The sequence below is a fragment of the Pogona vitticeps genome, chromosome 4, assembly GCF_051106095.1.
Source record: "Pogona vitticeps strain Pit_001003342236 chromosome 4, PviZW2.1, whole genome shotgun sequence".
Lineage (NCBI taxonomy): Eukaryota > Metazoa > Chordata > Lepidosauria > Squamata > Agamidae > Pogona > Pogona vitticeps.
Window position 1 is genome coordinate 224,465,874 of NC_135786.1, and position 23,253 is coordinate 224,489,126.

Sequence of the window (23,253 nt, forward strand, 5' to 3'; positions counted from 1 at the left end):
ATTTGGGCAAGCGCAAAGCATCCTTTCCTGCCTTATCCCTTTTTAACATGGAGAAAATGTGACTTATGGTGCAACCCTTTGGTTCTCATGGTTGGGTTCCTGGAGGCCCTCGTACATTGCACATCACACCTCCCTGTCCACGGATAGGGTGGGAGCTCTGCTATGGAGGCCTTCATTTGACCACTCTTGGAAAGAGATGACATACTGGATACCTCGCTGGAGGGACCCTAGTGTGGCAAGCGCCAAAAGGGGCTTTCAAAGTGTGCATCTAGGACGTAGAAAAGGAGCTTTGGAACCACTGGAACCATAGCTCCTTCATTAACTGGGAAGACCTCTGGAATTGTAATGAAAGAGAGAGCTACATCTGCCCTATGACATAGTTAATTTCCTTCTCACTGCAAATGATGGCACAAAAAAGAGGAGAAAAGGGGGTGGAAGAAACTTGGGCTTTGGCTGATATCAGGACTTTGGGGATAGATTTTGCTCCACCACAAACTCTTCTTCTCCCCCTAACTTCTAGGGGATGACTTTGTAAAGACATTGACATAATCATGCATGGAGTCAATAAATTGTCTGGAAAGATGCTTTTCTCCCTCTTTTGGGATCCTCGGAGGCAGGCTACTCAGGACAAGACAGTGGAAACAACAGTTGCCTTCATGCCATCTTTGTAAGCCTCTAATGCAGTGGTCCCCAAACTTGGGCCTCCAGATGTTCTTGGACTACAACTCCCAGAACTCCTTCACCATCACCTCTGCTGGCCAAGATTTCTGGGAATTGAAGTCCAGGAACATCTGGAGGCCCAAGGTTGGAGACCACTGCTCTAGTGGGTCACCATGCAAAACAAGAAGAGCCTGGAAATGTTATGTGGCCATGATAGCTGGGTGGATGCTGAGAGCTGCTGTCTAAAAAGCTGCTTCTTCCAAGCTTTCAAAACAGGGTGCTTGTATAGCTACACTTTTGCACTGATGCAACAGGTAAAAGTAAAGGTAAAGATTCCCCTTGACAATTTTTGTCCAGTCGTGTTCGACTCTAGGGGGTGGTGCTCATCCCCATTTCCAAGCCATAGAGCCAGCGTTTTGTCCGAAGACAATCTTCCGTGGTCACATGGCCAGTGCGACTTAGACATGGAACGCCGTTACCTTCCCACCGAGGTGGTACCTATTTATCTACTCGCATTTGCATGCTTTCGAACCGCTAGGTTGGCGGGAGCTGGGACAAGCAACGGGCGCTCATTCCGTCGCGTGGATTTGATCTTACGACTGCTTGGTCTTCTGACCCTGCAGCACAGGCTTCTGCGGTTTAGCCCACAGCGCCACCACAGAGATCTCCCTTATTCATAAGAAGCCCCTCTAATGCTAAAGGTAGCTTTTTTTAGAGGTATGTGTGGGCGTGTCATTTGAAGGGGGAGCTTAGAAGCTCTTGTGCGCACATCAAGCAGACACAGTTTGGGATCTCAGTCTGTATCTTGTAATAAGCAGAGATCCAGGTGCTTCTGTGAAAGTATTTGAAATATAGATGGGTGAGGGATGGGTCCTAAACCAATTGTCCCCATCTTTTAAAAAAAATCCATTTTGCCCTCACAGGTTTGCTCTTCGGCATGTGTTCCTAGTGACTGCTTGGCGAGTGGTTCCCAGTTCCTACCTTTAATCTGAAATTGGTGCCATTTGAAGTCAATAAATATATAAAACATTCTAGATTTCAGTGGATATAAATAACCTGGCCTTGTTTCTCTTTGCCCATTCGGTCAAAGACATTGGGAGTCTTGGATGTGCAAAGATTCCATATCAGGGTTTTAGTGTTATTATGGCAGCAACAATAACAACAACAACAACAATAAAAGGTCTAAGATAGCTCTCCGCTACCTCAGTCAGACATATAAATATAAATAAGCATAATATAGGACAACAACGGTCCTCCCCAAGTTGATTATTACCGCTAGCAGCAAATGGCAAATTTAAAAAATAGCTTAAACTACCCGCGCCTCGCTTTCACCAGCTGCATCTGGTTTCCGAGCATTTCTGTGTAAAGCTTCTGGTATAATTTGTACATTGTGAGGCTGTGGAGGAACTTGATCACCTTCCGGAGGCCTTGGATTGTTGTCTTGGGGAAATGATATGTTTTCAAGTGCTTCAGCCCATATGTCAGGCCTTTGGTAGTGTCTTGGTCTCTGTTTTTGTTTCTCCACAAGCTGAGGAGCTTAAGAATTTGGTCTGTAGATTTGCACATCCTCAGAATGTGCTCAATTTCTTCTCTCCCTACTTTTTTCCCTGGTAAATTTTCCATCAGGATGTTGAGCTGCTCAGAGGTTATATTGAGATGGCTGAGGTGCTTTAAGATGCTGTTTTCACAAAGATCAATACCTGTACAGAGTAAAAATAAATAAATGCTTGTTTCTTTGCATTTGTTGAGGTAAAAACAACAACCCCAAAACTCACAAAGGTTCTGTCTTTCTCCCTGCTGTTTATGTCAAGCTCTTCTTTAAGCTAGTCACTTCAAACGGGGGGTACCCCAAAATCCTGAAGCAAGTTTCTATGGTAATATTTTCACATGACGAGTAGCAACACTTATTACTCAGAAATTCACAATGTTCTCATTATCATGCTTAAAAGTAATAAGGTTAGATTGGTTCAAAATAGAGCAATGGCTAATGAATAGCATTGTTGCTTTTAATGTGTTATTTCCATACTGTGACTGAGACCAAGTAGTTAGGATGGTAAAAACTCCATATTAACCTACTTAAGTGTGTCACAGAACTATGGATCTCCGGGTTCCCTAGTCAAGCCTTGTTTAGTAGACAAGCATGCCACAATGTTTAATATTAAGAAGCATATACTATATAATTGCAGCCCTTTCTCCTTGTCCTGGCAGACCCACTCCTGGGTTGACCACATCTCTACCCTCTTTCTCTTCACTATCACCATCACCAGCACACACACTTTCTAAACAACATAGAGATTCTAGTGTCCAATTCACAGATCAGATGTTCTGGACCCTGATTTACCAAACCTAGGTCTGGGATTCTCAAGTTTTCATAATCTCAGTTGTCCTCTATACACAGCTGTAACATGAATGGGGCTAAGAAACATATAGATAGTTGATTGTTGTGCACAACATGGTACATGCTTCCTTCAGATCATCCATGATTTTACTGATACATGTCTGTATCCTATTGTCTAAACATGTAGTGGAAGGGCAACTATATAAGTATCTCCTCCAATGGGACAGGTTTCTTGTGTGAACAGGCGCATGACTGCTTTTGCAACCAGCACATGAACAGACATGTAATAGGGAGTCTATCCAATACATTTCCTCTCCACATTTAAGCAACATGATATTAACCACAATGTCCTGTTTTAGCCTACTTTTACCATTATGGTAGCCATCTGGCCATCATATAATAACCATACGTATAATCTACAAACTAGTTCAAAGTATATCTCTACTGCCTTGCTTTGCTGTTCTATATAACATTCTATATAATATTTTGGACCTAGCTTTTTTTCTAATGCATTGCATACCCCGAATGATGTTCTTGCTGTCTTTGTTCTGCTGCTTCCACAGTTTCAGTAACTGGAAGGTCTGCTCTTGAGGACTGTGCTTCTCTTTAATCTTCTCAATGGCGTCTTCGTTGACCTTCACACCAGGCAGACTATCCCTGAGCATGTCCAACTGGTTGGATTTGAGTTTGGTAGGAACAGCAAATCTGAAGAACGCTTCCTCGCATAAGGTTACATCTGAAAAAGTAATAAAAGGCAAATGCAAATATTCATACAATGAAGGGGTGGAGGAGATTTATCTTTGAGTCAATCATGAACGATTTGACTTAGATTCTGGTTGTTATTCTCCCAAGGGAGACAAATTATGTACAATTAGAGAGTGAGCTGTACTGAACAGAAACCTAAGTGCATCATTGATGTAGTCTACATAATTAGTTCATTCACACAACCATGATTTGGCATTACTTGACCAAATGTCATTTGGAGGCTGTTGTTCCCAAACTTGGTTTGTCTGGAGCACAAGTGTTAACTACCTTTTGCCACTTTGGAGTAACTGCAAAAATTATTCTTTTCTGCTTTTAACTTGGTACATACCAATTTCGCATTGCTGATCCAGTTTGCCACTCCTTTCTCCCTGGCACACATTATCGCGTGTCGCATCTCCTTTCCGTACCATTTTGAGGTCTAGTGCGCTGCAGTTGGTGTGCTTCCGACAGGCTGCCTTGGGTGATGTTTCATTTGAGAAATAGCCTTCTGGGCATCTTTCACAAACAGTGTCACTTTCTGGGGTACCTGGGGGGGGGGAAAGAGAGGCTTAAGCACACTTGGCAATTACACTGTATCTAGTATGTCAGGGTTTTCCTGTATATTGTCAGAAATGGACAAAGCATCCATGTTTGACATATTATTGAAAAACTATCTCTGAGCTGATACATTTTCCACACTTGTGTGCTAATTGGTAGCTTTGCACAAGCCAGAAGCCCAAAGAGCTCATGTTACACATGGATGAGGACCGAAAGTCATTGGTGCTTTAGCTAGTCTACTGATAGTTGACCCAAGATACAATGCAGCAGAAGGAAACATGCAAATGCCCATATATGCTGGGAAGCCCTACTGAATTCAGTTGGTCTTGGTCTTACTGAGGTCTGATGCTGTATATATAGCTGTCCCTTGCTCCTAAAACAGAGGGGCTGCCATGACCCAAGTAAAGTGTTTTCATACTCTATCCGCTCTATGTTGGAATTCACAGGAAAGAATGGGAAACAATAGTTTCCCCCAGAAGAAAAATTGTTATGCAGTCAGCAGCACAATCTCTTCTCTGAGCAGGACGTCACGTTATCACCTTGAAACTATGAGCTATTCATAAAACAACAATGCAGAGTGTGATGTGCAGCTTCTTCCTATGCTCCTGGCTGCCACTAACCTGGTAACATGAAGTAGCACGCAAGTATTTTGTGCAGCAAACGTCCAACACAATCCAACTTGATAAATCAGGGGTCGGTTCACTTATGTTTCAGGCTACAACTCCCACATGTTAGCTATTCTAGGTATGGCCATTGAGGGTTCCAGACAAAAGTTCCAGAGGCCCAAAGCATCCCTTCCCCTCTTTTAAGAAATTCTCTCTTGACCAGTCAGGTCACTGAGATTCATTATCTAGTTCAGCCATTCTTAATGGCACACTTGATGGCGACCACAGATTGGAAACAATTCTTTACACACATGCTTATAAGGAATGGTATGCGACTTATATAATCCTGATACAGCCTATATTTCATGTTTATGGCAATGGCCATAAAATGCTGAGAATGGCTGATCTAGATAGCTTAGTTAAATTCTTCCTCAGCCTTAAGTCTGCCTCTATACACTCACATTCTGCAAAATGAACCAGCCATGTGTTACAGCCTGCTGGTGCTCAGTAAACGCAGGCTCTGAAGCCAAGCTGGAATCTCAAAAGACTGCAAGAGGTATTTACCAAGCACCTGGTGGTCTGTAATTCATGGCTCCCATTCCACAGATGGCTTCCCATTTTCTGCATAATCAGGAACAGAATCCAAATAGGGATTAACATCCCTCCTCTCCAATCCTGTTGGCATTTGGTATATTTCTGCCTCCTCTATGTAACTGTCTCTCTTTTTTTTAGCTTTTATTATTGTGTTTTTAATGGTTTAAGCCACCTTGGGTCCTTCATTAGAAGAAAGGTTGGATAAAAGTATTCAAAATAAATAGATACAAATATCTCTCATTTATCTAATATGGATTTGACCAGCATGTGAAATCAAAGTTTGGCAGGGAAGTTATTCTGCCAATGCACTAAGCGAGTTTTCGAAGATTTGAAAGGCAAGGAATATCTCAGTAATGAACATTATGTATTGATTCTTTTATTTTTTTCTGGGTTAGATTGCTGCATAATTCCCCAAGATACAGTGCTAATGTTTAATAAAATAAAAACAAACTCTGCAGAACACATATTTGATTAAAGTGGTATTGTAAATCAAGTGATGTTGTGGATGCTGTGTTTACATAATGGGTTTTAAGGAACAGTGACAGGATGACAGTTATTTTCTTTCCTTCTTTGTATAATAAAATATCTACCATAGTGAATTAAATTTGAACTACACTCAGAACCAAGATGCTGTCACAGTAATTAATCTACATGCCTCTTCATATATAGATACAGCAGCACAAATAAGAATCGTCACTAGTGCATATGCTGGGAAATAGAAACTTTAGGAGTGGACTGATTTGGTCACCAATACATATCTTTGATGTAATTCATACACGGAGAGGATAATTTCTGTTATCATATAGAGTATGTGTGCTGCTCAGAGGTTTGAAAAAGTACTTCTCTAGATCACCATTCCCAGAATCCTTCAGCCAGGATTCTCCAAATTCTAGCACAAAAGTAACTTTTCCTAGCTCTAGTTCCGTTAACACCAAGCTCTCCTATTATGTTTACTTTCCTCCCGGTGAAATATGAGAGCCAGGCCCTCCTCCATATTCCCTAACCAAGATGGGTTACCTGCAGGATGTAAGAGCAGGGCCTTTTCTGAGTTGGCCCTAATTGTACGTGCAATGTCTATTCCAAAGACACTTGACTATGTCCTTATTAGAGACCATGAGGAAGCAGGTGAAACCATTTTTGTAGGGAAATGTTTGGCATTTCCCCTCACACTTGAGCAAGGATATATGATGTAAATTACTCTTTTTGCTGGTCTCTTTCAACCTTCTTCCACTTAAAACCCTCTTCCTTTTGTCATTTGCTACAGTAATCTTCCATTTACCTAAACTGGAAGTGAAATAGCACACGAAATGGAAGTTCTCAAGAGAAGGAATTGGGAAAAAGCAGTGCTAAGAGTAGATACCACCAGCATATATTTCCTCTAACATTTGGATGGCCCCCCAGATGTTTTGATCCTCCAGATATTTTTATTTTTGACTTGCCATAGCCCTAGTCATTTTGGCCAATGGTACAGGATGGTGCGAGTTGTGCTCCACAACATCTGGAAGACAAGAGTTTCCTCTCTTCTGTTCTTCCAGAAGAAAGAGGAGGGATTTGGACTGGACCTCAGAGAGGTTAAAGTTAAATGCCCTGCCTTTCTCCAGTCAAATATGGTATCTCCACCAGCTGCTTTTTAGCAGTAGAAAGCACTTTAAGTCTTTCTGGCCATGTGTTCCTGTTTCATAGTAGGCTATTTGAAGACACTGTCTATTGAAGTGTCAAGACTGGACTACTGAGCAACGGAGAACACCTACAAACAAGACTTGCCCTCGCCCACCTGAAGGGAGTGGTGGTTGGGGGATGGTTAAAGTTCTATATTTTGTATAAATAAAGTGTTAAATGTCTAAGAATATAGGAAATGTCACCTTGGAAATGCATGACGGATTATAACATGAAGGGAAATGTAAGAATTATATCCCCTTTAAGCATTTCAGCATTGTTAAACATTTCAGTATTTATTCTCCATAAAATTTATAGTCTTGACAGAAGAACTATCTAAACTGAGTCCAACAGAGCCAGAGAAAGGGGCCTCGAAGTTGATCGCCAGCACTTAGCACCTGGAGTCTTGGAAGGCCAGAAAACAGTTAAGCTTTGCTTTTACTGCCCTGGATGTGGAAAAGAGTTTATGCATTTTTCTGTCCCCTATTTGACAGGGCCCAGGGGAGATAGGGGTCTTTCATCGATTGTGGCTTAGCTAGGAACATATCCTCAGACCCAGGATATGAGGTGAGGTAATATGTTGCTTTTATTTTATTATTTCTGGAGAAGGTTTTTTTAAAATGTGCTCTTCAATGACAACTTTTTCTCTTTTTAACCGAAGAACACAAGAGTTTCATTCTCTTCCTCTCGCTCTCTTCTCCCCCTACCCTCCAAAAAGAAAAAAAGAAAAAGAAAACAACAAAATACATTGCTACATTCTCTTTATCCCTGCCAGAAAAACAAGATATCACCAGCTTGTCTGTCAAAGAAAGCATGGGCTGCTTAAATATAGATATAAATAATGCCTTTTCTATGACTATCCATTTATGACAATAGTAATTAATTGCTGTCAGACATTTGCAGTGCCTTTTGCTATTACACTAATATTGTTATAATTACTGTCTGGGTGCTGTATCACAGTTAATACTTCTGCTGTTTGTCAAGAGGCACGAAGGCTTGAAACCACATTCTTCCCAATGAAAAATGTTATTAGTTACAACCTATAAATACTGTATCCCAGATAATGTCCCTGGGAAAGAAGTCGATCCATCATGTTTCTCATTAGAATGCAATTTGCAGCTGGCATTGGATTACTCATTACAGTAAGAGCAGAACATTTTGCCACGGCAAGTGACATTGCTCTTGGCGCCAGTCCAAGGAGATGTTGTGGGGGAGGCCTGCAGCTGTTTCTCACAAGTGTGGCCGATAAATTTGCTTTCCATCCGTTTCAGCCGGGCATGTTTGTTTCGGAAACTCTTAAAGCTCATTGGCTGGTATTTCCACTTGGGGGCCAAAAGAGGAAGTTTACGAAGCCAAAACCAGACTTAGGATGTGGGGGGATAGGACTGTTACTAATACATTGCTCGAAATGAGGAAATGAACACTCAGAAAGATGGTAAAAGAGAGGACGGATCTGCATAATACTGCATATGCTAATTTGTACGTACAGCTGCCAGTTTAGAAATAGCTACTGTTGATTTCAGCAAAACACTACATGTCTCATTAGAGTCAGAAAGACTGGCCAGGTGACATGCCTGCTTTCTCTGCTCTCCAGGTACTAACTGCATGTAGTGATTGGAGACTTGAGCTAGGGCTTGAGAGAGCTGGGTTAAAATCCCTACTTGTCCATGAAATTCATGACATGGCGGTAGACATCTGATACTTGCTCAAGCTTGAACCACCTCCTAGGATCGGTGTGAAAATAGTGGGGTTGTGGAGAGCCATGGACACTGCCTTGAGCTAACTGATTGAAACCCAGGATAAAAATGCAACAAATAAAATAAGCAATTAGTTGCGGGTGAGCTACCTCAAGGCTCCCTGCTTTTCTTCTGATGGCATGGGAAACAGACCAGACAGAACTTGAAATAGGGGATGCCTTCAGATAGAGGAATGTCCTCTGGAAAAGTAGGACCTGTGACTACCAGAGTAAAAGGATGTACGTAAGTGGCGCAGAGGTGTTTTAGTGAGCAACCTTGCAAGGTAATAACCTGCCTTGTTCCTGAAACCCCAGGGTTTTTGTTTTTCATTATCCCCCAAAGAGCTGTAATAAAACCACAGTGGCAAACCACAGACTCTGCCCACAGCGAGAATGACAGGCCTGATCACTACTTCAACGTGGACATCGCCCCATGTACTGGTCACATTATTGTCCCATGAAACTATTTAGGTCATTTGACCTGAAGACCAGCAGAGGCATGGGTGGAATGACACACCCGTTCTTCTGATGTTGGCCACTCAGTTTGAGCAACATGCACGGCATTGTGGGAAATCTGGAAGTGCAAATGCTCTCCTCATAACCACCCTCTACCCCATAAGGAGAGTCCAAACTTACAGAGAGCTGGATTGGTGACGATCAACAATTGTAGAACAGGTTTTTTTAAAAAAGCCAGTAGTTCTGAAGACCAAAACTACCTCAAATATTCTGCATTACAATAGGGAAAGCTTGCAATGACACACTGTTCTTAGGAAAATCCATGTCTTTTCCAGCTACTGTGAGGACCTCAGTTAAACTGAGAAGAAATAGGGAAGCCTGGGAAGGAGTGAATGAGGACACAGTCTCTGCTGTTCAGAAAGTCCCAAGGTTTTGACTCTGCCACCACTGGTAACACACCTCCGTGGTAATACCATTCTTCCTGCTTTGCTTCAGCCTTGCCACCTCTGCAAACTGAATTCAGGCCCCGACTGCCCCCTACCAATTCATTTTGGATTACACATCATCTGGCACTTTGGATCCAGCAGTTGGCTGTAAACTCACAGAAATTCAGAGTAGATCTCCTTTTCATCTCACAGAAACACCATAAATTAGATTGGGCTGAGAATTAGTACCCAATCGAGTGAGCTTTATGTCTCAGCTATAATTTGAATCCTCCTCAGGGTGGCCACATCTTCTTTTGAGGGAGGCAGCCCTTTACTTGAAAGGCTGCCCTCTTCCTTTTCGAAAGTAACATCTACCTGAAGGGCTGCCCAGTCCAAGCCTGATTTAAAAATCAAGGAAAAGGAGTGAGATCAAGGACCTTGGAGACGACCATCCCACAGTGCGCATGCCGAGAGGTTCACAGGCTTTCCCACTGGAATGAGATGCATTGTTGTTTTGCTGGAGTTATAAAAGTCACTTCTAATTTTGTATCTGTACCTACTAGCTCATGCAGCTTTATTCCAGGCCGCATCCTCGTTTGCCTATTTTCTTTTGAAGTCACCCTACGTCCTGTTCTACCTCTAAACTGCTCTTGATTGCAGTCACACTGGGTCTCCCTAGCTGATCTGCTTCGTATATGACATTCATAATTCATGATGACACATGGCTTGTCAGGGGGAAAAGTTCGTGTATACCACCAGCATTCACTTTTCCCACAAAAAAATAAAAAAAAAAATCTAGATGGCTTGCCTGGGCAAGATGTTTACTCACTGCATGTGATCAAGCAACTGGCTATTTTAATCCAAAATGAATCAAAACATTTCCTGAAAACAGACAGCACAGACTTTGGTATGACATACCTTGTTGAATGACACCGAACCCAGGAGGGCAGGCCGTGTGCTTCAGGCAGAATTCCAGTTCAAGGTATCGGCCTTCAATGCACTCACAGACACGGTTCTCCCTGCTGCTGCATTCCACTTTCTCGTACTGCAGCTCCTTACATACTGTGTTGCAGTACTGGCATTCGTTGTTACTGTTCCAGTCGTCTGCGTAAGACTCGTCCGGGCAGGGGGCGCACTCTGTTTTCGATGACGCTGTGCAATGCTCTTTCACATAGGTGCCAGGAGGGCATTGGTCACACATCAGTGGGCGGGAAGACGTTGGGTCGTAATGGAAGTACTTTGGGGGAATCATCTCTTGGACTGTCCATTTCACAGAGATGTCCAACAGCTGAAAGGAGAAAGAAAACACCATTTTTAAGGGTGCCTCTAAAGGCAACACGTGGCAATCTCCCTGCAGGGTAGATTTAAACCAATTACAAACATTGTAATGCTAGCCTAGATTCTGTGTGCATAAAGCAGGATGAGCCCTGCCCATTTTTGCTTTCTCTGGACATCTGTTACTGCCCTCCCTTCAAATTGCTTGAAGCCTTTTGGTAATACCTAGGTCTGCACATTTCATTGGCAACATTTCTTTGATGGACATGAGTTTCTCTGCTGTGTTTGTACCTCTTGCAGCAGAGAAACTTGTAGTTAGGCTTTGTTTTCATTGCAGCCCTACCTTGAGGTTCCCAAGAGGAAAACATGAAAGGGCTCAGAGGAGGGAGCACCACCTAGTGGAAGGGTCCTCAAATAAGTGAAGCACAGGGGCTGATGACACAAGTTTTCCAACTCATCAATAATCCACTTGCTAAAATGTTTTTTTTAAATTAAAGAGACATACAGGCAAACAACATCACTGGCAGAAGCAACACAAGGTGGCTTGTCAGAAAAAGTATCGGGACAGACGTACACATAGGATACCACTGTAATTGTTGTGCAAAGAATCCTGCAACAGCAAAAGTAGAACCTTCCCAGTTGAGCACAGCCTGAGCTAATAACTATAGTAGCTTTTCACCATCAAGTCAGTTCTTAATTATGGTAACCCTCCCAGGGTTTTCAAGGTACCAAGTTCTAGAAGTCGCCTATCAGTCCCTCCTTTGGGTGGTATTCTGAGACCTTGAAGCTTGCGCGAGGCTACAAAGGTAGCAGAGCATGTAAACCTGTCAACCCACATTCCAGTCCAGATGATCTCAGCTGTCTACTCTCTGGGGAGCACAGGTACGATTTGAAGTCCCAACCTGTGTTGCAACTCACTGAGCTATACCATCTCTCTCCTGAAAGCTGCCGTCTGACATTTATCAAGCTTGCCACCCTCTTTAGGGTTTTGTCATGTCTCAAAATTTCATGTTGTTGTTGTTTAGTCATGCCCGACTCTTTGTGACCCCCATGGACCAGAGCATGCCAAAATTTCATGTACTTCAGTGCAACCCCCCCCCCCCCAAATTATAGCTGCTATGGTTTTCCACTACAGTCAGTGGGAGCCTTAGGAAAAGATTCGGCTCTGAGGCTCAAAACAAAGGCCAAACTGGGTTACATTCCAAACCCCAAAGTTTCTATACATAGCTCTATTAATTTCTAAGTCAGCTTTTCCCAAGCTGATGTCCTTGAGGTGTTTGTTCAACAACTCCCATTGGCCCTGACCACTGGCCAAATTGTCCATAGCTGATGGAGGTTGTAGTCCAAAGTGTCTAAAGAGCAGCTTTTAAGGAAGGTTGGGTAACCCAGATGTTCTTCGACAGCAGTTCCAAAAAGCCTTCTGTGCTGATGGCTGGGGTTTCTGAGAGCTGCAGTCCAAGAACACCTGGGTTACACAAGGTTGGGAACCACAGATCCAAGTCTTAACAGTTACTTCTCAGAAATCAAGCTGAATGAGTCTAAGAGAGCTGTTATGTAATGTTAACTTCCTCTCATCTAAATTTCAACTCTATTATATGGACTTAGGAACTTTAGCTCACTGTGCTGTAATGATGGAGAGACAGAAATAACTCTGCAATCTTTTGTTTTTAAAATAAGCCAGGATTGGACAGTGGTTTACAAGCTCCTTTTTATTTTTTCCTCAGAAAAGGATTTTGAAAGGGAAATGAGATTACACTGATTTCATTTAGAATCTGGACAACGCCTTTCCCACTGATTTTTAAATCCAAGTCAAACGTCATTTGCTTCCCGGGCCACCCGCCCTCTGTAAAATAAATGTAAGTTAGATGACAAGTTCCTTCAAGCATCTTTTCCTTCAATCACAGTCTTGTGGAAGTAAAGAAACTAGTTTTTCAGCCTTCAGAAAAATGATTATATGCTTTGGCTTTGGGGTTTTCACACAGACCACAGAAGAATGTTTGAATTTACTGAGACAGATAAACCATCCTGTGTTTGGAATTTGAAACACATCCTGAAGTCTAATTTTCCTTTGAATGCCACTGCCAGGGTCTGGATCAACTCCAAAAGTCAAATCTCTAAATTCTAATGCTCACTTCAATGTCAACATAATAACATTATAGTTGTTATTGCTGGACAAAATTCGTTTAGGCCATCGGTCTGTTTTGAAGAGGAGCCAGTTACTGGGAATTCACCAGCATGGCTTGGTAGCAGCGATCCTACCAAAGCCACCACCACCACCCCGGGCAGTTTCTTGTCCTTAACCTCTGATATTCAGTCATATACTGCTTCTGACACTGGAGGTTCAGATCAGTGATCTAGCCTTATCGCTACTAATTTACTTTCCCATCATTAAAACATGTAATTCTTTTTCAGTTCCTGTGAGCTAGTTGTTACGACCACCTCACTGTAGCAAGAAATAAAGCATTCTGTGAAGGAAAGGATTTTCATCGGTCACTTCTGGACCAAGCAGCAACCAATATCATTGGGTGGTCCTGATAGAGGTAGATTGTGAGAGCCAAGAGGATGGCATATCATCAACTCTTCCTTGCATCAGTCTAACCTCCCACCCACTCCATTCCACTCTTCCTCCCTTCTCCCAGGCTGCTTCGTCCACCCACCCACCCACCCAAGTCAGCCAGAATTCAATGGCCATTGCACACACTCAGGCCTCCTTGTAATGTTCAGAGGTGTAGGATTCACCTTTGCTGTTCTTTGCCCTAAATATTTGTTTGTAATTTCTGCAAACATTGGGATTCCCCTAAACTTTAGGGAGTGGAGTCAAAGGAGAGTGATTAGCCTGCTTTTGGCAAACTAAAGAGCGGCACTCACAGCCTGAACATCAGAAACCGGAGGGAATTGTTTATTAACAACATTTAAATCCCACTCTTTCAAAGAGTGGAGAATGACACATGTGGCCCATGCCTCCATTTTTCCCCTCACAACAAACTTGTTAGGTAGACAAAGCTGAAGGATGGTGACAGACTTAAGTTCATCTAGGACAATTCATGGCTGTGGCGAAATTTGAACTAGGCTCTCCCCAAATGTATTCCAGCCCTGCAACCATCGCTATCACCCTGGCTCAGGGAATTTCAAATTAAAATTTTAATTATATACCATTTTTGAAAGAAACATTTATAGAGTGTCTCAGATGCTGTTACTTGGATATAAGTCGGGGATTTCCCCCTTTCTAAGGCTGTCTGCCATGCTCCAGCTACTAGCCCCTGTTCCCCAGTACCTTTTATTCAACCACACCCTTGGTCCTCCTAGCCCAGCACAGTCAAATCTGACTGGCAGCATATTTCCAGGTTTCAGGAATAATCCTTTATTCTGTCCTGCCTGGAAATGCATAGTATTCCTTCTTGGTCTTCCAGCAAGTACTAATCTGACCTGACATTGCTTAGCAGTCCAAACCCTTTCCAGGATTTTTGAGGTATGGAGTACTCCGAAGTTTACCATCCCCTTCTTCTGGGCACATTCCGGAACCATGCAGTTTGCCCAAGGCAGCATAATGGGGAGACATAACGGGGAATCGAACCCCTGACCTCTGAATTGCTGCAGCTACATATGCAACTGACTGAGCTATTCAGGCAGCTCAAAACACCTTCTAGACATTTTTTATCACCGTTGCGTTAGCCATGAAACATGACTCTTTCTCAAATCAAGAAGAGATAGAGATAAACAAAACAACATGCCAGGGATAGTTCTTAGGTGATACCTGTCATGACAACAGTTGCAAATTTTCAACATGAAAGGATCTGTGGGTGGCCCATAAAGGCTGTGACAGCTTGTGCAATTGTGCCTTTCACCACATCCTTTCATGGTTTAGGACCTTGGTACTCATCAAAATGTCTCTCCCACAAAACAGCTACCAGTCCCACCCATTCTTCACAGTCCTTGATGTTAAAAATGGTGATCTTCCAGGAGTCCAAAAGAACACCAGGACACAGTGCTTTTTCGGGTGTGGCCCTTTCCCTCTGGAAGAAACTTCCTACACAGGTTTGTCAAGTGCCGTCCCTCTCAGTTCTTAGGAAATTAATACAAACAGAATTATATAAAGCTGCCTTTTATTAGTGCTTTTAACCACTGACCGGAGATACCCACATTTGTTTTAAATTTGTTTAGTTCTAAACAATGCAGGGGTTTTTTAAGCTACAGGGAGGGGTTTGTTGTATTTTTTTGTATTGTTTATTTTAATGTGACACGTTGTTAACCATCCAGAGAGGGTTCACACTAGAGATGGGCATGAATTGCTGAAACAGCAGTTCATGACAGTTTGTCTTTTGGATGAACAGGTGTTCAGTGATTCCGTGCCCTGCCTCCTCCAGCAGGTACCCACTGAGAGGCAGTGCCCTGGATTCCCTGCCCCACCTCCCCTGGGCATATCAGGTTGTTATTCTTCTTCAGTAGCCAACCATCCACCAAGACAATGGCTTTTCCTGTTGGGAAATGGGCTTGTCTAGGAAAACTTCCCATTTTAGAAACAATATAACCTATTCTACTAGGAAAAAAAACATGTAGAGAAAAAAAAAGAAATGTATGTTATCCCAGACATTTCTACCTGAATGATCAATTCACCAAATACGTGAGCCATTAGGGGTGGACATGCAGCAAAGCTAAAAGAATCCACATTTCTTTTATTACCAACCTTTTCTTTTCCCCAAGATATATTGAATGGATTCTAGGTAATATTGTTGTGCATGTGGGTCACAAGGCAAACAGTTCTTTGCTATGGCTTCCATGGTTGATTTCAGTGTTGATCCTACGCCCAGCACCCAAGCACAGATGTGATTTGCTCAAAGGGATTCCCAAAGTAAGTCAGAGAGAAGGTAAAGAAAGGAGGAGAGAAACAGGCATTCAAAGCAAATCATGCATATAGCTTCCCAGTGCCTCTGGTGCGCGCATGGGAGTGCTAATATTCCATGTAAGTCCATGTGAGTAGGTCCTGCTTCGTGCCCTTCATAATTATTGAAACTACCACAAGAATAAACAAGTAGAACATTTACCCTTGAGCAGAGAAGATCCACCAAGGTCTGCCTTTCATGCACAGCAGATAGATGAGGAGCCAATAACAAAGAGAGAAAAAAAGAGAAAAAAATTCCCGGCATCTCTCATTCAATCATTCAGAGGTAGCAAAGCTAGGGAGGGAAACTCAACTGCAGAATAGAGTGTGGAAATATTTATTTTCTGGACCAAAAATCCCAGACTCCTCCAACCACCTGTGCAAATTATCTATCATCTATCAAGGTTTTTTGCCTTCATTTGAATTTGGATGCTTTCAGGTGTTGTTGTTTTTTTAAGTTAAGATACTAGTAAATCTTAGGAAGTTTTTATGAAAACAAAACAAATGGACTGAATTTTCAGCCATACCCTCTGGACAAATTCAAGGGGAGGCTAAGGCCAGCTCTGCAAGGTTCTTCTTCCTAACCTGCCATGCAAGCATTAAAAAAATGAGGAAACAACTCAGGAGAAATGAGGTGGCAACTCAAATTCAGTAGCACGAAGATGGGTGAATATGCAAAATTAGTTTTTTGTGAGCACCCAAAGGCTTCTGCCTGGATGGGTGAATCTGCCGGCTGTAGTTTCCCATATTCTCTGTTTAAAAAGGAGAAGGAAATTTTTAAAAAAGCGCAAGTTCTTCCAGTTGCATTTGTGGAGAAAACTCCAGATTTCAAAATTCATATTGAAAAACAAACCCCATCCCTTGGAGACCCTATCCCCCAGTGCAGTCAGCAACGGATAGATGGGTCTGACCCTATACAAGATAACATAATTTTTCAAAGTTATTTTTCTGAACTGTAACTCCCAGGAATCCTCAGCTAGCATAGCCAGAGAAACCTGAGAGATGTAGTCTAGAAAAAAAAAACAACCTTTTCCAGGCTCTGCAAGGCAACTTCACATACACAGAAATATACAATTAAACAGGCCTCTCTCCCCACAACCTTCTCTTATCTCACCCGTCTGTTCATTCTCATGCTTCCTTTCCTAACATTCAACAACAACACTTTCCTTACTGTCATCCGTATCATCCCCTGAAGGTCAACATGAGGAGATTTTAACGACACCCGCACTTTTGCTAATGTGGAGTGGCATTTTTTCTCCCCAAGAAACCAGTTATGTTTCACTCATGCTTAAAAAAAAAAACCCAAAGAACAAAACTGTACTCCAGCAGCCTGTTATGAAGAAAACCTGGTATGCATACTAAAAAGCCCAGATGGGAAGGGAAAAAAAGAGAAGAAAATAGGAGAAAATTGCTATCAGTAGCAACGCTCCCACTGTGTCAGTTCCAAAAAGCAGTCATCAGTCTCCGCCAGGCAAAAACTTACCACAAGCGTGCAGTACAGGAACATGTTCACTGTGGTTGCTTTAAACCCCTTCAGGGATCTGGGCAGGCAAGCAGACAGCTGAGGGAGTGCTCCAGCCTCGTAACAGCTCGCAAATATACTGCCACCGGCACATTAAAATCTCGTTTTTATAGAATCCTATGGCCACATGCAACAGGAAACTTTGGCTCAGCTCGGAGTACTCATTCCCTCCCCACAATCAATTTCTTTCTGATTTTTTTTTTGGGGGGTGTCTGAAGTTTTTTTTTTTTGTTTTGTTCTAAGGAACCTGTCGATGATTTCATGTGATTTCTTTCAGCAGTACAACCACAGGTTGGGGAGGGTGGAAGTGGGGAGGGTGTGTCAGCCACGATCTGGGCACAGGGATGGGTTAACTAATTACGGTCTGCCAGTCACCGCCTCTGCTGCCACTGCCTGACTGCCTACCCCTTTTCCCGGGCAAAGAGGGGGAGACGAGAACAGACTCGCCTGCAGCACAACAAAGGCGTGAGTTATTCACATCAACCCAGGCTGGGGCTGTTATAGAAACCGTGCTTTAAAAATATCTGCTCAGCAGCCGAATCGTCTTCAAGGTGGCTGCTGCTATGGACTTTGGTGTTTGCCTCTCTGATGCTTCTGCTAGGTCTGAAAGAAGAGTGAAATATTTGAATTTCCCTTTATTTGAATCTGAATTCTGGGTTTGAATCTTCATTTGAATGTAAACAAATTTGAATTAAATTGGATTTCTTGATCTAGAGGTATTAAATACAGCATGAGTTTTTATTTTTGTGTGTGTGTGGGGTGTTATTTTGTTTTCTTTTACTTTCAAAGTTACCTGTATTTTTATTAAGGAAAAAAAGGGGGGGGGGAATGTGTGATCCTCTGAAAAAAAGGGCCAATCCTTTATTACACCACTAAAATCTCACAAACAGAAGCTAATAAAATCTTGCAAACAGAAGCTTATAATAAACTAATAAAGTTGCCACCCAGCCTTGTTTGTGGATCGCATATCTATGAATACATGCAATATATTTCTCTGTGGCGTCCACCCCCACTAAAACCCAGTAAGGTGAGGAAGGGAAAAGCATCTAGCACTTTGTGTATTAACAGGTTTTACTCGCCACAAGACACTTTTTTCCAACTTCAGCATGTATGAGAAGGGACTATAGTCTACGAAAGCATATTTTTAAAGGTGCCAGAAAATGTTTTATTGTTTTTAACCACAACAGATATAAGAGTGCTTGACCACTTGGCCCACATTTTTACACGGCAGGATCACCATATTGAAAGTTATAAATGGAGAGGCTACAAGTGTAATTGTACTACACAGTTATAGCAATTTGATATCACTTGAACTGCCACAGCTTCATGGATGTGATGATGTGTGATGATTGATTGATTGATTGATTGATTGATTGATTGATTGACTGATTGATTGATTTATACCCCGCTTATCTGGTCATTGCGACCATTCTATGGAATTCTGAGATCTATCATACTACGGCTGAGTTACTTAACCTTCTGTAGCAGAGAACTCTAGTAAAAGTTCTAAAACTACAGGAGGGTATTCTAAGGATTTTCTCACCAGTCTAAAAATCCCAGGATTATTTAGGATGGAACCATGACAATTACAGTTCTTTCCCTCTATAGCACATATGCTGTGATGCAGAGGAACATTCTACTTAGAAAGAGAATGTTAAACCACCCCACTGATTGGACCATGAACTATCAGCAGCCACACAGAAGATGAAGAAATATTTAAATGCTTTAAAAACATTTATTTTACCTGGATATCTTATTTGAATAAAAATAATTAGATTTTTAAAAAAAGATGATGGAGGCCATTTTACTGCTACTGCAGACCAGAAGCAACTCCTTGGCATGGAAAGAAACTTGTAAATTTAGGGTTGGTTCCCCCCCCCCTTTTTTTCTTTCTTTCTTACCAGTGTGGTTATGAACACAAGTTGTAAAGCTGGGTTTGTGCTGTTGATTAGGGATGCGGCCGTGTGGCCTCCAGATGCTATCTGATTGTAATTCCTGTCATTTTAGCTGTGCTGGCCACAATTAATAGCCATGCAAGAATGTTCAGAGTTGATGAATTTGAGGTGGCAACACAAAAGGTGCAACCCAGGTCTTCTCAAGAGAAATATCTCTACTCCCTATTGAAAATTATTATGTATGGGACTCATAGGGGTTGTTGTTGTTGTTGTTGTTGTTTTAGGGGCACTCTTTGTAGAACCTAGACTATCAGTCCCATGAGCCTTTGCACTGTCCCTGGAGTTAGCCACTTCCAGCCATTTCCCTCTTCCTCTCAGGCAAAGGGTCACTCCAGACACTTACCAAGGCAAATATCTGAGTGCTGATCAACTCCTTTGTAGACCTAGATTCTCTGGTTGCCACTCCCTAAATTTGTGGCTGCACAAATTCCTAGCAAGTTCTAGATATAGATACCAGCAACTTTTCCCCAATGGCAGTAGTGGTCGTTTTACCTAGGAAAGTAAAAACAATAACCTGTGGGAAAAGGTTAAGAACCCTCCCCATTCGAGTGGCCAATTATATATTGCTTTTTTGAGAAAAAGACAAAAGAGAATGCTGAGGCAATGTAGACCAGTGATTCCAAGTTCATAGGAGCCATGACTGTTCTCCAAATTCTAGAGACAGAATTTTAAAAGAGCTCTCCACAGTGCTGAAACTATCTTTTGGAATAGTTTCCGTAAAGGTCAAACTAAAATCCAGAGCAGATCTACCACCCACATTAAATTCGACTACCACCTTCCATTGCACTGACATAACATTTCTGGGTGAATTCATGCATAAACATGCAACTTGAGAAACAGTGGCTGTTATTTCAAAATAAATGCCGTTGTCATGATGAAGACCCTGATTGGGTGACACGTGTGTTCTGCTTTGTCGACATCCAGATAATAACTACCAATGAGAAACTTCACGACCTTTCTTTTCTTCACCCAACTCTTTGATTAGTCTTTATCTGGACAGGAACTGGTAGTCCTTGAAATAGAAAACGCCTTCAGACAGGGGTCTGACAGCACTTCAACACGGATCGGCTCTATGTTTGTCCTTGCTTTCCAAAGCAAGCACAGTGCTTGCATTTCCAAAACATGAAACCTATCCAAGTACATGGAATATGTTGTTCATTCCTAAGTCATAAGGTATTTGCTGTCAAGCACATTTGCTAGCTTCTCTGACCTCACACACCTGTGTTAGTCATTTGTGGTAGGTGACGAAAAGGAAGAGGAAAATAAACTCTTTTCCACTGCACACATATGTCCTACCTGGCTGACTGGAGGCAGTTCACATCTGCCATGAGCATTTTGATGATGCATGGCTGTTTATACGGTGGTGCTTGTTGGCCTTATTGTAGGCATGTTCAGTGTTTCCCTCCATTGAAGTACAAATCACTCTGGGAGATAAAGATAGCAGAGAGGTATATGTTCACATCACCACTAACATCCTTCTTAATGCTGGCATCTTCTTGAGGGTCTCCTCAAGCTGAAGTCTGAAACAAAGCTTGTTCCAGACTAAAACTCTTGGAATTTCCCCATTAGCATGGTCACTGGGTACAGCAACAAATTGAGATGTTCTGTGGGCTTCACCACCCTGTTCTGAACCTCCCCTGACTTGTCAGCATATTTTGGAAGGTCCTGAAGCAGAATGTGGCAATGGAGCCAGGGCAAATGTATGCAGGCTACCTTTAGGAACTCTTGATATGTTCATAAATGCCTGAACAGAGTGTGTATCGAGCTTGAATGTTACTTCTCATGGCAGATGGCTATAACTACTCCCACTCACCTCCAGCAGAAGCTTTCGGTTTATGTGTTTTCACTGATTAATACAGACATTATGTGAATTTGCTTTAACTTTTAAACTTTGATTCATTCACTCTCCTCAGCAATCAAAGCACACTCTTTACACTGCTGTGGTCCTCATGGTAAACACCTGGCCAACCACAGGTTCCATAAACATCTTACATAATCTCTGGGATTCTGTATTTTATAAATAAGGAAGGGTAGTTGTGCCTGCAAAATTAAGGTGAGGTGAGGAACTGCTCTTCCGTCTACACACCAAGTTCCTGTACAGTAAGACTTTGTGAAAGTATAACCTTCAGGAAGGAGGCAGAGCAAGGGGAAAGATCACATGTGCGGCCATCCCAGGGGAGGCCCCCAAAGAGGATGTGAGTGCACCAAGACACATGTACGCATGGGGGCACATAAACACCTATTTCCCAGTTACCGATATAAAGAGGCTTACTGCCACTAGTGTTTGTTCCATGTTAATCGTCCCTCAACATGCACTGTGTAAGATATGATGCTAGGTCCCCAAAATGATCTTGATGTTGCCTGTTATTAGACAAAAATTAATTCATGTATCAGACACACACAAAAGAAAAGAAGCCAACAGCGCCAGAGGGAATAATATCTACTGATAATCTCCTCCTGTATTAATGTTTCTAGTCCTCCTCTAAATTTGAATTTCTCTAGTCCGCTGTTCACGCTGGCAGCCATTATGTCATTCCTAGGATAAACTTCAGTCGACAGACTGGGGTTATATCTATGGCATTTCAAGACCCAGGTCATTAAAAACATTATAATGTATTTCATTTCATTTCTGTGCTGCCTTTCTCCCAATGCAGGGACACAAAGTGTGTTTAAAAATAAATAAAAGGCACAAACCAGCAACAACAGAAGGAACTGTATTAAAAAAAACACAATGAAACATATTAATAATGTGAAAAGGCTGCTAATTTAAAACAGGGAATGGGAAGATGTGTAGCATCTCCTTGTCCTCCCATGTAAAAATGAGGCAAGCAAGGATTTCATCCCGACCACAGAGTTTATGGCATGAAAGCAACCAGCAGGAGAAATCTGAGTCACACAGTACCAACAGATGGGGCAGTACATCTTAGTTCTAGTAAGTGGAGACGTTCATGTGTGGTGCATGGCAGAAACCTGGGTCAATCGCCCTTGTTCTGCAGCCCTTCCCAATCACTGTATGAAACAAGTGGCTCAGTGCAGGGGATAAGAAGGCTCAGCCCTACTGTTAGACAAAGTATGGTGCCCCCTATAGACAGCTAATTTGAGATGTCACAAAACTGTATCAATTTGTTAGTAATTTCCTTTATTATGATGATAATACAACCTAAGGGACCTGTGTTCAAATTCCCACTCAGCCGTGGAAATTCACTAGAGCATGTGCCATTGGTAAAATTACTCCTTAAATGTATCACTCACCTTGAAAGCCTTATTAGGGTTGACTCAATAGCACACAACCCCGGCTTTGTTATGACTGTCATTTTACCACCAGGAGGGCAAAGAGGCACATGGGTATTTTTCTGCCTCGTGTGTGAAACTATCTTGACCAGAATAAGACAATGAGTCTTGTGACTCTTTAAGGACTATTTTGCACAAGAATTGACAAAGAGCAGTCCGTGTCTTAAAAAAATCAGAGTCATATGATATTTACACTACTGCAGTTAATGAAAATTGATTTATTTCTGGTGATTTAAACTGGTCTTGGTGTCTACACTGCTGAAATCAACTCATTTCCACAAAACTGCCTTGAATCAAATCGATTTTAGAAGTGAAGTCTTTTTAAAATGCTCCTGCTGGTCACTTGGGAAAAATAAAACTACTCTGCACCTATTTCACCATTGCATTGTGTGAATGATAAAATCTCAATCGATTTAAATGTGGCTTAAAGGTAATTCTTTTTGCCAGTGTGACCGCAGCCTCAATCACCACCACGTACTGAAATACCAGTTCAGCAGTGAAACAACACTATAGCCTCCATCTACTATAACGTTTTTCCCCTCACTGTGGTAGAACAACAT

General features: G+C 42.1%; 1 protein-coding gene across 1 annotated transcript; it reads right to left on the reverse strand.

Moving 5' to 3' along the window:
• Positions 1 to 1,006: 1,006 nt before the first annotated feature.
• TNFRSF11B (TNF receptor superfamily member 11b) lies at positions 1,007 to 17,770 on the reverse strand. The gene is made up of 5 exons (XM_020815368.3): positions 17,409 to 17,770; positions 10,690 to 11,059; positions 4,092 to 4,289; positions 3,519 to 3,734; positions 1,007 to 2,360 (listed from the first exon to the last, which is right to left on the reverse strand). Exons 1-5 carry the CDS (start codon positions 17,430 to 17,432, stop codon positions 1,972 to 1,974), a joined length of 1,197 nt encoding a protein of 398 aa, XP_020671027.3. The 5' UTR covers positions 17,433 to 17,770; the 3' UTR covers positions 1,007 to 1,971.
• Between the last annotated feature and the right edge of the window lie 5,483 nt (positions 17,771 to 23,253).

What these genes read in the sequence shown, in the direction of transcription:
- TNFRSF11B (XM_020815368.3), bottom strand. Translation starts at nt 17,432, where the DNA reads ATGTTCCTGTACTGCACGCTTGTG. An exon ending in GTTCGGTGTCATTCAACAAG is followed by an intron (nt 4,290 to 10,689) that starts GTATGTCATACC and finishes CCCCCCCCCCAG; the next exon opens with GTACCCCAGAAAGTGACACT. An exon ending in GGATCAGCAATGCGAAATTG is followed by an intron (nt 3,735 to 4,091) that starts GTATGTACCAAG and finishes TTACTTTTTCAG; the next exon opens with ATGTAACCTTATGCGAGGAA.